This window comes from Dasypus novemcinctus, chromosome 8 (assembly GCF_030445035.2).
Source record: "Dasypus novemcinctus isolate mDasNov1 chromosome 8, mDasNov1.1.hap2, whole genome shotgun sequence".
Taxonomy (NCBI): domain Eukaryota; kingdom Metazoa; phylum Chordata; class Mammalia; order Cingulata; family Dasypodidae; genus Dasypus; species Dasypus novemcinctus.
In genome coordinates, this window is record NC_080680.1 from 6071100 (window position 1) to 6088010 (window position 16911).

The following is a 16911-nucleotide window of genomic DNA, read 5'->3' on the forward strand; positions in this document are numbered from 1 at the left end:
ATAAAATCAGGAATGAAGGGGACATTACAAATGACCCCACAGAAATAAAAAAGGATAATAGGAGGACATTATGAGAAACCGTATGCCAGCAAACTAGAAAATCCAGATAAAATGGACAAATTCATAGAAATACACAAACAATGCAGTGATTCTACATGAAATATAAGAACTCAACAAACCAATCATAAGTGAAGAGCGAATTAGTCATCAAAAATCTCCCTATGTCCAGGAACAGAGGACTTCACAAGTGCATTCTATCATGCACATGAACAATTAACACCAATCCTACTTAAACTCTTCTGAAAAATAAAAGCAGGAAAAATTACCCAACTCATTTTATGAAGCCAACATCATCCTAATACCAAAGCCAGATAAAGATACCATAAGAAAAGAAAATTACAGTTCTCTAATGAACATAGATGCAAAAATTCTCAAAATACTTTCAAATCTAACCCAACTGCATATTAAAAGAATTAGAGGGGAGTGGATATAGCTCAGTAGTTAAGCACCTGCTTTCCATATACAAAGTCCTGGGTTAAACCCCAGTACCTCCTAAAAAAATAAAATAGAGAAAAAAATTATACACCACACCATGATCAAGTCAGTTTTATTCCTGTTATGCAAAGGTGATTCAACACAAGAAAATCCATTAAACACTACATTAACAAATCAAAGGGGGAAAGAACACATGATCATCTCAACTGACATAGAAAGGGCATTTTTTTATTATTTTTTTTTAATTTTATTTTTTTTCTTTATTTTCTTTTAAATGTTACATTCAAAAAATATGACGTCCCCATATACCCCCCACCCCACCCAAGCCACCCCTCCCACATCAACAAACTCTTCCATCATTGTGGCACATCCACTGCACCCGGTGAATACATTCTGGAGCACCGCTGCAGCACATGGACAGTGTTCCACATTTTAGTCCACACTCTACCCCAGTACAGCCAGTGGGCCATGACAGGACACACAATATCCAGCATCGGTCCCTGCAGGACAACTCCAAATCCTGAAAATGTCCCCATACCCTATCTCTTCTTCCCTCTTCTGACCATCAGCAGCCACCATGGCCACCCTTTCCATCACTACTACAATTTCTTCCCTTACTAATCACAATATTTCCCCACCAGAACACCAGTGTGTCCACTCTAACTCATACTTTATTCCTCCATCTTGTGGACATGGGGTGGTGATGTCCAGTCCCCCTCTACATCAAGAGGGGGTTTAGATTCCACATAAATGCAGTGTCTTTTCTTAATAAAAACACTTCAAAAGATAGGATTAGAAGGAAATTTCCTCAACATGATAAAAGGCATATATGAAAAACCCACAGTTAACATCATCCTCAATGGTGAAAGATGGAAAGCTTTCCCTCTAAGATCTGGAACAAGACGAGGATGCCCAATGTCACCACTGTTATTCGACATTGTGCTAGAAGGTCTAGCTAGAGCAATTAAGCAAGAAAAAGAAAACGCATCCAAATTAGAAAACAGGAAGTAAACTCTCAGTATTCACAAATGATATTATCTAATACTTAGAAAACCTTAAAATATCTATGACAAAACTACTAGAGCTAATAAAAGAGTTCAGCAGAGTGGGAGGATATAAGAGCAACACACAAAAATCAGTAATGTTTCTATACACTAGTAATGAACAATCTGAGGGGGCAATCTAGAAAAAAAATCCATTTAGAACAGAACAAAAAGATTATCTGGGAATTAATTTAACAAAGGATGAAAAGGGCCTTTATTCTACAAAACACTGCTAAAGGAATCAAAGACTCAATCAAATGGAAGGAAATTCTGTGTGTATGGATTAGAAGACTACATATCATGAACATATCAATTCTACCCAAACTGATTTATAGATTCAACACAGTTAGAATCAAAATTCTAAAAGCTTATTTTACAGAAATAGAAAAGTCAATTACCAAATTTACTGGGAAGGGAAAGAGGCCCCATATAGTAAAAATATCCTAAAAAAGAAGAGTCAAGTCAGAGGACTCATGCTTCCTGACCTTGAAGTGTATTACAAAGTTACAGTGGTCATTACAGCATGGTTTTGGCATTAGACAGACACATCAATCAATGGAATCAAATTGAGAATTCAGAAATAGACCCACATTTGTATGGTCAACAGATGTTGACAAGCCTATCTTCCTGGGACAGAATAGTCTCTTCGATATCTATAATCAAAAGAATGAAAGAGGACCCCTATTTCTCATCCAATACAAGAATCAACTCAAAATGGATCAGAGACCTAAACATAAAAACAAGGACCATAAAAGTCCTAGAAGATAATGCAGGGAAACATTTTCAAGATCTTGTAGTAGGTGGGGGTCTCTTAAAACTTACACCCAAAGCATGAGCAACAAAAGAAAAAATAGATAAATGGGATGTTTTCAACATTAAACACTTTTGTTCCTCAAAGGATTTTGTCTAGAGGGTGAAAAATCAGCCTCATCAATGAGAGAAAATATGTGGAAATCATGTATCTGAAAAAGGCTTAATATTCATAAGATAAAAAAGATCAACAACGCAACAATAAAAAGACAAATGACCATATTAAAAAATGGGCTAAAGACTTGAATAGATATTTGTCCAAAGAAGAAAAATGGAAGAAATACACATGAAAAAATTTTCAACATCACTAGTTATAAAGGAAATGCAAATCAGAACTAAAATATCATTTCATACCTATTAGAATGGTCACTATTAAACAGAAAACTACAAGTGCTGGAGTGGATGTGGAGAGAAAGGAATACTTAGTCACTGTTGGTGGGAACTCAGAATGGTACAGCTACTGTGGGAAGTTTGTTTTGAGGTTCCTAAGGCAATGAAATATTGATCTTCCATAACACTAGGCATATATCCAGAAGAACTGAGAGCAGTGACATGAACAGACATCTGCACACTGATGTTCACAGTGGCATAATTCACAATTGCCAAAAGATGGAAAAAACCCAGGTGTCCAACAACTGATGAAGGGGTAAATAGTAGCATATGTACATAATGGACTATAATCCAGCTATGAGAAGAAATGAAGTTGTGGAGCATGTGACAACATGAATGAACGTGAAGGACATTATGTTACATGAAGCAAGTCACATAAAAAGACAAATATTATATGGCTTTGCTATTATGAACTAAATATAATAAGAAAACCCATGGAGTTAATAGCTAGAATATAGGTAGTCAGAAAGAGGAGACTAAAGAATAGAAAGCTGAGATTTAATCTGTGCGGAATTGGTAAAAAGATTGCTTTTAAATGTGTAGAAATGACCAGAAATGGTGAAAGCATATCACTGTATGTGTGCGGTGGCTTGCTCGGTCGGTAGAAGTGGGGTCTGGCTGCGGACGAGGGGTCGGTCCAGCTCTGGACGAGGGGTCGGTCCCGCTTGGGACGAGGGTTCGGTCCCACTTGGGACGAGGGGTCGGTCCGGCAGCAGACGAGGGATCGGTCTCACAGGGGTTGCGCGGTTCGGCTGACAGGGTCGCCCGGCGAAGCCGGCGACGAAGGGGTCACCCGGAGAAGCAGGCGACGAAGGGGTCGCCCAGAGAAGCAGGCGACGAACTGGGGACAAGGGAGGCCAGGCCCTTGTCGGGGGCTCTCAGGACTGCAGGGCGCACGGCAGAAGAACTACCGCGGAGACAAGGTAAACACGCAAGTCCACTTTATTGAGGGAGAGGCAACAGTTTTATAGGGGCTGGAGAAGGCTGATTGGTCGAAGCCCTGCCCTGTTCTGATTGGTTGCCGGCGAAAGGTCAGTGAGCGGTACTGGACGGGGGGAGGTGTGGTGGTTAGGGATTGGCTGTCGCTGTTGCTGGGGGAAGGGGCAGGGTTTAGGGATTGGTGGCTGCTGTTGCTGGGGTGGAGGGCAGACTGGATTTTTCCGCCTACGCCTTGCTGTTGCTGCTGTCGGGGGAGGGGAAAAGGGCAGACTGGATTTTTCCACCCATGCCTGGCTGTTGCTGCTGTCGGGGGAGGGGAAAAGGGCAGACTGGAATTTTTTGCCCTGCGCCTGCGCAGGGAGAAGGAAGAAGAAGGGTGCCGCCCCACAGGCATCGTGTGGCGCCATCCGGGAGGAGAGGCGGCCGCGGAAGCATGGCTGCCGAGAAGGGGAGACTCGAGGGCACTCTGCGCCCATGCCGAGCTCCCTTCAGGGGTGGCAGTGAGTCCGACCAGCCACCCTATTATGGGGGCAGCGGCTTGGCCTGCCACGGCTGCTCCCCCGCCAGGCCAGCAAACCACTCTTCAGCCCGAGGGGTGACCGCATATGTGTAATTAGCAGCACTAATATTTGGATATGATTGTGAGTGAAAAGGGAAAGTTTAAGGTTGTGGATATCACTATAAGGAAAACTAAACAATGAAACATAAAACTGTGTGGCATAGTGAACTCTTGTAAAAAATGAGTATGGTTAAAACTGCCTATGTAAGAACGTTTTTCCCTGAAACAGAACAAGTGTACATTAACGTTACAAGATGTCAATATCAGTGTGATATTTGGGCAAAAATACAATTGAAAAAGGAAGTGTGCCAAGTGAAAGCATCTAGACAAAAATACTACATATTATTTGACTCTATCTACATAAAATTTAAATACAAATAAAGTATAGAGATGGAAATAGATTAGCAGTTATATATGGCAAGGGAAGGATACACAGATTGAGAAGTGACTACTAAGGGTTAAAAGTTTTGTTCTTTTGTACATGTATGTAATGAAAAGGCTTTAATATTGATTAAAGTAATGAACGCACAACTCTGATTATACCAAATGCCTTTGACTGTATACTCTAGATCGGTGGTTCTTAACAAGGAGTCCATGAGCTTGAATTGAAATTCAAAAACACATTATTCTTGTGGGATGTGTTGGTGTGGGTGTGATATATTTATTAAATAATACACAGTATAGTGTGGAATTAATAAGAGGTATGTGGTTTTCACCTGACTTGCAAAGGGGTCCATGGAACAAAAAAAAGTTTAGAACGACTATATGGTTTATCAATACTTTTCACAACAATTGGTTCGAAAAAAATTTTTTAATTATCATTGAGCCTTTTCACTGCTATGCAAACTGTCAAATCAGCTTGCCAAGCTTCACATATACATACACAAAAATAGGATTTTTGTTTGGTATTATACTCCGTTTATAAATACCCTATCTAAATACATGGTATATCCCTCTAAGGTTTATTTAAAGCCTCTTATAGTTTTTATACATTTCTATTTAGATATCTTGCATGTTTTTCATTAATTTCCAAATGTTTATCCTACTCTATTATTATATATATCTGCACAGTTATTCCTTAGTAGTGTCTCTCATTTTTCTAATTTAGATTAGCTACAGCTTATTTATTTTAGTATAGTATCCCATTTATTTAGATCTTTTAAATTGCTAATATATTTTTTATTCTGAGCAAGTGGATAATGATTATTTATACCACTGTAGTTTTCCAACTCATTAATTTCTACTTTCATCTTATTTCTTCTGCTTTCTTAGTCTTCTTTTTAAACTTTTATTTTTAAATAAGTGTACGAGAATACAAATTTTCCTCTAAGCACTGCTTCGCCTGAAGCACTAAGTAATAGTTTTTCATTTTCATAATTTCCTTGATTTCTGCAAACTAGGATCCTCACGCCAATAGATTTTTAAAAATAGGTATTTATTTTTCATACCCAGATAGAGAAGTTTTCATTTTCTTTTATTGTTTGCAATTTCAAGGTTTACTAAAATCTGATATTTCTGTTTTCTTTGGAACTTAAAGATTTATTTTTAGCTGAAACTTCACATTAGTAAATGTGAATTTTAGTAAATTATAAGTTTTACTCTTTGATTGTAGAGTCTGAAAGACATGTATAGTTATGTATGACTATCACTTTATAAAACGTGCTCTTTATATCTGCTGGACTATCAGTAATTTTCGAATGGTTCTGGTTTGATATCAGAGAGACATATCAAGGTGTACTACATTTTATGTGTCTCCATGTCTCTTGTATACAGGTCTTGTTTTATGAATCTTAATTTACTTGGAGCAAATATTTAAAACTTTTATATCTCCTTTTTATATGGTCTCCTTTAACATTATTAAAATGGCACCTTCCTCATTTAATGTTTTATAACCTGAATTCAACCTGGACGAATATTTAAATAAATGATCCATGCAGAGTTTTTGTTATTCTTTACCAATTTACTATTTTTTTACTTCAAACATCCCAAATTATTATTTAGGTCTCTATCTATATCAGACAGTTTCTTCTCTCTCCCTTCCAAATCTTAATCCACAATCTTATTGCTTTTATAATCTTCCTCAGTTTTTTTTTTCACAGTAAAATATAACTCTATTATTTCATTTGTCAACTTTAAATGATATACTCAGTCTCTCAGTTCAGAAAGATGAAAAAATCTGTACTCTCTTTCTTCTATTAAAATTTCTCCTTACACGTATTATTAGACACATTCTTTCCTAACTTACACATTTATATGGCCTCTAATAGAGAATGCTGAAAAATATTTCATAGTACCACCTCTAACATGACCACTTTGGATCTGATTTCCCCTAGATACCTTCTGCCAGGATTTAATAACTCACCTGGGAAGCACCTGTTTTGAAATCCATTCTCTGATAACTATGAATCTTTTCCTTGTTCCACCTTCAAGATCACTTCTCGTTTTGTGTAACCATACCCTGTAAATGGGATATAATTTTGGTTTTGGGCCCACTGCATGGGCTCCTATGATTCTGGTGTGAAAGGCAGCACAGTTCCAGGAGTGGCACAACAAAGTTGTTCATTTGAAACCTTCTTTGCAGAGATGACACAAAAACATTTTCCTGACACTCAGAGGGGATCTCCTTAACCTCAAATTCACAATTAATCAAAGTCTTAAATACAGAGCCACATGTATTAGACTTTAGAAAAGGGACTGAATAGAAACTTCCACTTCTTGTCATGATGGAGTAACACCAGAAAATGGTAACTACAGATAGTAATCCTAGAGAAATGAGGGGAAAAAATAGGTTTCAGGCCACAGCACAAAAAGGTGAAACCAAAACAGAGTCTGAAGGAATCAGTAAATTGAGAAGACAAAACTAGGAGGTCAGGGACTCCAAAACTACTAAAATTTGTGGGAAAAAAAATACCAGAGAGAAAAGAACTTTACTGAGTTAGAGTTCCTGCCATCTATAGAAGGGTCACCTTGAATCTCTGGTTGAGAACTGTGCTTGCACATAAAGAAATTACCTGATGTTACAGAAAGAGAAAGCAGTAGATTGAAAAATCCACAATGCACACTTAGGTGGGAAGTTTAAAAAGAGTCGAAAGACAGCATAATGTTCAAGAGACAGGGTACTCTGCTCCCTAAGTGAATTCTGCTTTAGTAGAGGGACCAAATTAGTTTTAGACTAGAATATGCCCTGACCCCAATAAAACAAATCTCAAAAGCAAGTCTGCAAGGCTCAAACTAATTTGAAGTAATTTACTAAATCCCAGAAAAATGTCCCCAAATATAAAGGAATACAACAAAATCTAGCACACAAAGTTTAATAATGAATTCCTGAAACAATTTAAAAAAAGATAAACGCACACTTATACTTGGATGCAACACTTCTTTTTCAATAATTGTAAGAGTAAGTAAAAGCATAACAATACAGAGTAACTTGAGGAATACTAACTGTTCATTTAAATTAACTTGTACCTTTAGAATACTAGATCCAAAAAACAAAATAAAATAGTCTTTTCATACCTGTATTGAACATTCACCAGGATTTTACACCGGGCCCAACAAAAGTTTCAATAAATTATAAAGGGTATGTTTTCCAAATAACCAATTACATAAAAAATCTGTTACAGTAAGAAATTGGGAAACACAATAGCATGTGAAAATTAATGAGGTAAGCCTAACTAAGGGTCAAAGAAGAAATCACAAAAGAAATAAGAAAATACCTTGAACTAAATGAAAATGAAAACACAACATAACATAATAAAATCTGTGTGACACAACTAAATCAGAGGGTATAGTCAAATATATAGATTTAAATAATGACCTAAGCTTCCACCAATAAAAAAAAAAAGTTGGAAGAAAAGGGCAAGTGAAACCGAAATTGAGTGGAAAGGAAAAGATAAATTTAAAAGCCAGAAAAATAGAGAAACCAATACCCACATACCAACATATTTAACAAGTCTCTAGACAAACTAAGTAAAAAGACACAAATTAGTAATATTAAGAATAAAAGTGGGAGTATCACTACAAATACTCCATATAAGTAGGGAATATCATGAACATCTTCATACCAGAGATCTTCAATCTCTTTAATAAAATATACACTGTGTTTTAAAGATATAAACTACCAAAGCTCATTCAAGGCGGCAGACTTGGCCCAGTGGTTAGGGCATCCATCTACCACATGGGAGGTCCGCTGTTCAAACCCCGGGCCTCCTTGACCCCTGTGGAGCTGGCCTATGCACAGTGCTGATGTGCGCAAGGTGTGCCGTCCATGCAGGGGTGTCCCCCGCGTAGGGGAGCCCCACGCGCAAGGAGTGCGCCCCGTAAGGAGAGCTGCCCATAGCAAAAGAAAGTGCAGCCTGCCCAGGAATGGTGCCGCACACACGGAGAGCTGACACAACAAGATGACACAACAAAAAGAAACACAGATTCCCGTGCCGCGGACAACAGAAGCAGACAAAGAAGACACACCAAATAAACACAGAGAACAGACAATGGGCAATGGGGGGGGAGTGGAAGGGGGAGAAATAAATAAATCTTAAAAAAAAAATTAAACAGCTAACCTCTATAGCATTATATCTATTAAAAATAATTGAATCTGTACTTTAAATCCTTCCCACAGTGCCTGGGAATTGCCTCCTGGGAGCCTCCATGTTGGTTAAATGTGGCCTCTCTCTAAGCCAAATTTAGCATATAGGTGCACTGCCTTCCCCCCAGCAGGGGCATGGCTCCTGGGGGTGAGCCTCCCAGGCACTCAGGGATTACTACCAAGCACTAGCTGGTGATACAACTGGAAAAAGACCTTGAATAAAAGGCGGAAAGGGTAAAGAAAAATGAGTACAGCTGGGAGACTTCAAAGTGAGTCAGGAAGTCATCAGAAAGGTAACGCTTCTGCAAGTCTCACCAGGATCTCATAGATAGCCAAAGTAGATTCTACCTGACGGCTCTGGAGACACCCAGGTCCTACAGTCATGGCAGATGGCTCTGGAGTTTGGTGCCTTGCCAGTGGGCCCTACTTTAGAGTTTGTGCTCCTGCATGTGAAAGATGGACTCAGATGTGACTTCTCTGCACATGCCTCTTCTGTCCCTTTATTTCAACCTATGGTTGGTACTGGAGTTGGTAGGTGTACGTCCAAGAAACTTAAATCTCTGGGCTCTCCATGTGCTTGATGGGCCCTGAGCCTTGGCAGAGTTGTGGCACCTACTTTCCAGTTCTTTGGACTCTCTCAGGACAGCTGGCAAGGAGGTGAGGATGGACAACCACAACACCAAGAAACCAAGAGAGTCTACAACTGCAAACAAGAGAGTCCCAACCATCAGCCAAATGGGATTGAACTCCCTCTCAATTAGAGGTAGAGTGGGCATCACCATCCCAGAATCCTCAGGATTGGGGAATAAAATATGGACTAGAGTGGACTTATTGGTATTCTACTATAGACATACTGTGATTCTAGCAATGAAGAAATTGTATCATTGATGTGGAGACAGTGGCTACCAGAGGTGCTGAAGTAAAGGAGAGGGTAAAAGAGGTATAATATGGGGGTATTTTCAAGAGTTCGTGTATCCCCACTGTCATTGCAACAACAGATACAGGCCATTGTATATCCTGCCTTGGCCTACAGAACTGGGCAGGAGAGAGTGTAGACTACAATGTAAACTATGATCCATGCTTGGTAGCAGTGCTCCAGGATATGTTCATCAAGTGCAATAAATGTGTCACACTAATGAAGGAGGTCGTTGATGTGGGAAAAAGCAGGAGGTGTGGGGAGTGGGGCATATGGGAATCCCTTATATTTTTTTATATCACATTTTATGTAATCTAAGTATCTTTTAAAAATAAATAAAAAATACATTAAAAAAAATAAAAATAAAAATAAAAATAAATCCTTCCCACAAGGCAAGACTGCTCCCAGATGAAATCTATCACACACCTAAGGAAGAAATAGTACTAAATCTATATAAACTCTTTTAGAATATTCTGAAAGAGATAACACATTTTGATACATATTAGGAAGCAAGCTTTACCATGCCAAAAGAACCAGGAAAAGATAGAAGAAAATAAACAAACAAAAAGTCCTTCACAAACATAGGTGCAAAGTCCTTAAGATAATGTTGACAAACCATATCCAACAATATATAAAAAGGAAACTATATGACCAAATTGTGCTAAACTGAGGAATGGAAGATAAGCATTCCTAAAGCAATCTTAATTCACATCTGAAAAAGAAAAATCACAAGATGGCAATAAGACAGAAAAAAAAAAAGTTTAAACGCCAACATCTATTGATTAGTTAGAAAAAAAAAATTTTTAAGGAATTTCCTTAACCTGATAAAGGTCACCTATTAAAAACCTACACTAATATCATATTTAGTGGCAAATGATTAAGTATTTTCACTCTCAGCTCAAGAAGACAAAGACATCCCTTCTAACCACTTGTATTCAATAAATATAATACTGGAACTTCTAAAAAGTTCGATAAAGAAAAAGACTGGAAAGGAAAAAGAAAAAGAAAAAATTTCTTTACTCACATATGATGTCGCTATCCATATAAAACTCATTAAGGTATCTATAAAACATCTAGTACAAGTAGTAGGTGAGGTTAGCAAGGCCACAAGACACAGCTTTACTATTTACCATATATAAATAACTGTATTCCAATATTCTTCCAACAATTAAAAAACGAATTTAAAGCAAACATCATTTAAAATAATATTGAGTTCAGGAAATGTAACTAACAAAGTAGGGGTTAAGACAAAAACTACAAAACACTGTAGAAGAAAATGTAAAGAGCTATATGAAAGGAAATACACATTTTTCATAAATCACAAGGCTCAATGTTATTAGATTATAAATTCTTGCCAAATTATCTACTGTGTAAGGGCAATACTGATCTCAATCTCAGCAGGATATGAAGGGAAAATGCCAAATGCTTCTAAGATTTATATGGAAAGGCAAAGAATGAGTAAGTGCCAAGATAATTTTATAGAAAACAAAAGGGTTAGAATACTTATCCTTCCTGATTTCAAAGTTCCTACTCAGGTATATTAACCAAAAGCATCAAGAATGACAGACTAGAGTCCAGAAACAGTTCTATATATAAATTTTCAACAAAGGTGCCAAAGCAAGTTAATGGAGAAAGAACAGTCTATGCAGCAAACATGGCGTTATACACCATACATAGAATTAACTACATCTCACCACAAAACCTAAACAAATAAAACTTCTAGGAAAAAGATGGGGAGAAAAATGTTAGTAACCTTGGGGTTGGCCAAAGATTTCTTAAATAGGGGGAAATAACACATGGAACATAAAAGAAAAGAAACTATGACCTCACTGAGATGAACAACTTTGTCCCTCAAGACATTCTTTAGGAAATAAAAAGGGCAAGCCACAAACGGGAGAAAAGATGGAAAACAAATATCTTATAAAGTTTATCTACATTAGAAAAAGAATTTTTAGCCCTATAAGAATAAAACCAAAAACCCAATAAAAATGATACCAAATTCAGCATTTAAAATCAGTTAGTAAGCTTTATAATACCAAGTACAGGTGACGAAGGTGTAGAGCCACTGGAATTCTCATGGGCATGAAAATGGTACAGACATGCTCGAAATTCTTGGCAGTTTCTTATAAGGTGACATACACACTTACCATAAAGATCCAAGAAAACAGATCTGCATCTCTATGTAAGAGAAATGAAAGCATATATACATATATAGACTTACCCTTGAATGTTTACAATAGCTTTATTGATGTAGTACCAAACTGGAAACAAATGATGTTATATACGGAAAATGGAATACCATGTTTCAATAAAAACAGACACCACTACTACACCCCAAAACATGTATGAATCTCAAAATAATTAGTTTAAGAAAAAGAAGTGAGGAAAAAGAGCACATATTGTACAACATACACACTCTATGATTCCATTTTTATGATATTTCAGAAAAGATGAAACTAATACAACAAAAAGCCTATCAGTGGTTACCAAGGAGTAGGGTGGGGATGACTGCAAAAAGCTACAAAAAACTTTTAAAGGTGATGGAAAACCAAAATTGCTCACCCACAGAGAGGAGGTGGCCGTAGTTCTCCAGCATCACCTCCCTGTACAGGGTCTTCTGGGCAGGGTCAGGTGCTGCCACTCCTCCGGGGTGAACTCCACAGCCACATCCTTGAATGACACTGAGGCCTGTAACAGCACATTCCTGGTCAACGTGAGGGTCCAGGAACAGGTGACACAGGAAATACCTTCGGGATGTAATTCTTCATGTTTCCTAATGAGTTAAAGAGAAATCTTACAAAGAATGCCTACCATGACCGAACTTTGTCTTATTCTTGGGGGACACTCACACAATTAGTACAAACATTCCTCTCATGCCCTGATTCGTTTGCATTTGTTTACAAGCTATATATAGGCACTATCAGTTAATTTGGTACTAATAAAGCTTAGTGATTTTTTTAGAGGAAGTTATTAAAAACAGTTTACCTTATATACCCGTGCCTTGCCCTGAGCACTCTCTAGGGTAGACATAACCCCACTTGGCATTATCTGCTATAGTAATGGGGAATCAATGCAGAGGCATGTGTAAGCTCTGTAGGTATTTCACCCACCCAGATCTGCATTTCAGAAGTAATGCCCTAGAAGCATGCAGAGTATCTTCAACAGCCTATGTGAGAGGTGCTCACTTATACGAAGGCAAAGCTATAGGGATGAAGCATATGAATCTATGAATCTAATTCCATGAGACACTCATTCCTTGGTAGTGACCAACAGCCACTGCACAAGCAGTGGGCTAGCTGCTGAGCTTTTATCCTGAGACTGGAAGGCCAGATGCAGAGCATGAGCGAGGCACATCCTGCTCATGTTGCACTCAAAATATCTGCGAACATACAGGTGGAATTACCCCCTGCACAGCTGGTTACATGACTTTGGAACCACAAGGGAGGTGGAAAGAGAAGTTGAGGCCTTAGGAGACATTACTCATTAAGGTGGTATATTAGGTTAAGTGGAGACACAACCCCTGGCCCTCCAAAATTGATGTCCACCTGGAACCTTAGAACAAGAAGTTATTTTAAGCAGTCCTTGCAGATGTGATTAGTGCAGATGAGGTCATACTGGGTGAGGGGGATCTCAAATAAAGCGTGACTGGCATCCTTCTAAGAGGGAAATTTGGACACAGGAACACAGATGTGGAGAAAGACAACCATGTGACGATGGCGGCAGATGCTGGAGTCATGCAGTCATAAGCCAAGGAGTCCCCAGGGTCCCAGCAGCTAGATGAGGTGATGGCTATTCCTCCAGTAGGTGAAAAGGGAGCAAGGCCCCTCAGTACCTAGACTTCAAATCTCTAGCCTCCCAAACTGAAAGACAGGACATTTCTGTAGTTTTAAACCCCTCAGTGTATAGCAAATTGTTACAGTGGACTTAGTACAACTAACACAAAGAGCAGTATCAGAGAATCTGCCAGCTGAGAGAAAACATAAAAACTGAGGAGAGAAAGGTACCGAGGACAGAACTCAGAGAACAACGTACTTTGCAGAAAAGAAATAAGGCAAAAAGTCTTACAAGAGTTTCCTGAGTGCTAGAAAGAGAACCTGGGCAGAATGGTGGGAATTAAGAGATGATTTCAAGGATAAAAGATTTTTCTAGTTCAAGATAATGCCCTGAACACATACATTTATATACCCTACATCCTAAGTACACTCACACACTCAGGTAAAATATAAATTCTACACTAAACATATAATTACAAGTGAATACAGGGAGGCTGGTCATCAAAGGCAAGGAAATTTGAGGAAATTCTGCAAGATAAAAAGTAGATGTTATAAGATAAGAAAAACAAGGAATGTTGCCCACATTCTAACATAAACACAGAAGATGGAAAAGGAGCAGGTTTCTCAGGACAGCGCAGAAAAACGTCTAAGCTCCAACTCAAGATGATTTAGAATCATAATGTACTGTGGAATGAACAAGTAGCAAAGCAATTCATTGAAGAACAGTCAGAAACCGTTGGGAGCAAATTAGCACATAACCAGCAGAATATGAAGAAAATGTTGATGAAAAGAGCTCTCTACACAAGGTGCAGGAAATTCTTCAGGAGTTCAGGTAGAGGTAAAACAGCTAACGGGAGAAACAGTTATTCTGGGTATTTGATAGTATGTGAGATTTCACTTTTTAAATTGCTTGTTGCTGGCTGAGAGATAAACTGTTTTTTTTAAAAAATAGGGACCTTGTACCAACCACCTTGTTAACTACATTAATTCTAACATTACTCTATATATGCATCTAGGTTTTCTACTTCTTTAATCATATCACCTATAATTTTTTTTTTTAATCTTGCTTTCCAACACTTTCCATAGTACTTAGTCCTGATTTATTTTTTCCACATCAAGGACCAAATTCCAAAATACAACATAAAATCTCTTTAAGTTTATTGTTTCTTTCCACAAATCTGAATGTAAACTCCATGAGGACAGCAAGTCTGTCTGTTGTGCTCATTGCTGTCTCCCCAGTGACCAGAACAGTGTCTGGTGCACAGCAGGTACTCAAATGTGAAGTATGAATTACCAAAAACTATGAATACTCAGGAATGGAAAACGTTCTACCCTCTATGGAGAGTAATTGCACTGTATTTTCATATTTAACAAAATGAAAAATTCATTAAACTCTGACCATGCATTCTCCTTCTACCATTTTACCCACAGTCTCCCCTACATATCACTCCACATATATGGACTAATTTATTACACACAAATCTAGTGCCTTCAATAGGAGGCTGGTTTAACACCCCTTGGTGCTTTCAAAAACTGGAATACCACGCATCTGAAAAAATGATAATGCTTATGAAGAAAAGGATTCATATTTAAAAATGCCCAGAACATATTTAAAAAAAACAGGTATAGAACAGGTGTATACAATATTGCGGTGGCTAACAATGGAGAGGAAATTAGAACACACTGATTGTCTCTTTATAAATAAAACATGAAAGGCTGATACAAACCAATAAAAGGTGTAGATGGCATATGATAGGTAGGGAAAGAGATGTTAACAGGACTCCTTATGTATACCTTAGAACTGTATGTGCACATTATTTGTCAAAAAATTTTGTTCGAAAAATAACAATGGGTGTGCCCAAGGAGGCACCAAAATGTTGCCTCTATGTTCTACAACTTGCAGTATTTAGAGTATGCTACAGCACAGAAAGCAGAGCTCACACTCAGACCCAGAAATGTTAGATTTGGACATAACATGACTAAAATAACTAAAATAACATCTCAGGAAACTGCTAAAAGGAGAGACATTACATATCCTGATGAAGATGTCTACCAACGCCCGGCAGTAAACATCATAAGACACTGAAACTCGTGATTATTTTAACTAAAGATTAACATATTCCATTTTTTTTCCATTTAACGTATGAACCCTATAAACTTCATAAATCCAAAATACAGAATGAAGAATGAAGAACTCACCTGAAACCTGTTCATTTTCTGTGTTTCTTGGTAAAGTGTAGAGAATTTTGACAGTTTTCTGGGGGTAAAAAAGAGGACTGGTGTCATGAGTGCAGACCTACCCAATGCGCCAAGATTTACCTGCTAACAATCTCAGCATCCCAGCTGGGGCGCAGCCTTCTGTGGGAATACAGGCCGTCCACCCTTGGAAAGGCACGGGACGGCCCACGTACAAGTGGCAACCTCTGTGCACACAAGACTCAAATGATTATGGACGCTTAAGCCCGCAGGTTTTCACTGGGTGAACATAAACTTTTTTCGGTCGATTTAAGTGATTAACAGAAAAACTAACACTAACAAATGACTGAAGTATATGAAAAGATAAGGCACTGCTGTCTCATTTTAAAACTAACCTAGTAGACAAAGACAGGCTGTGCCCTTCATCCATTCACCTTCGTCTCTGGCTAGAGAATACACAGAAAGCCCAGGAAAAGGCATGGCCATGCTTTGGAGCAAGGAATTTCTAACTGATTTCTTTTCACCGGGTTGTAGTTTCGCAGACCTCTTCCCAAGGTCCCTTCGACGTGAGAGGATGAAGGGCCCTGTGCATCCGTCCTGGCTCTATCACAGCTGGGCGACCCTGGACAAACCTCTGGCGCTCTCTGGCTCAGCATCACTTCAGGAACCTGATATTCTGACTTGTGTGTTTTCAATGCAGTTGACACCGACCTAAGGGGAATAAAGCCTGTGCTGGCACCTGTTCCTGGCACCTGGCTAACGCCTCGGGTGACAGCTCACCTACCTCTCCGCACAGAGTCGCGAAGTAGTCACTACCTGTCCCTCGTCTGCAGGGAAGTGCTGCTTCTTCCCACGCTGCTCCTCTCGCCCCCCGGTTTGGCACCATTGCGGAGAATAAACGCACATTTCTTCCCCGCGAGGGGGCTTTCTAGGCCGCGCCCCCCGCAAGCTCCCACCGCCTCTTCCGCCTGCGTGGGGGGCGTGGGCCCGGCGGAGACTTTGGGGTCCCGCCCCAGGAGTTCCAGGAACTCCCACCCTGCGCTGAGTACAAGCCCGACCTTCCCTGCAGGTCCCAAGCGCTCTCACCCAGGTGGACTCTGCGTGCACCAAACGTCTCCAAAAACCGTTACTGGAAAGAGCGGAAGGAGGCGAGGCTTGCGTCTCCGCATGCGCACAGACGCCGGGGGACTCTTTCCCAGAGTGCTGCG

At 39.1% G+C, this 16911-nt stretch overlaps 1 protein-coding gene across 4 annotated transcripts in view; it reads right to left on the reverse strand.

Moving 5' to 3' along the window:
- Nucleotides 1-16911, reverse strand: part of LOC101421072 (serine palmitoyltransferase 1) — a 222381-nt gene that overhangs the window by 156790 nt on the left and 48680 nt on the right. The window contains exons 7-8 of one of the 4 annotated variants that reach the window (XM_071216573.1): nt 15707-15764; nt 9612-12507 (exon numbers count right to left, since the gene is read on the reverse strand). In XM_071216573.1, coding sequence (XP_071072674.1) covers nt 12499-12507; nt 15707-15764 — 67 coding nt within the window. In that variant the 3' untranslated portion in view covers nt 9612-12498. Of the gene's footprint in view, nt 1-6444; nt 12508-15706; nt 15765-16911 lie in introns of those variants that run through there. The other 3 variants (XM_071216572.1, XM_071216571.1, XM_058301414.2) reach the window with 3 other exon arrangements.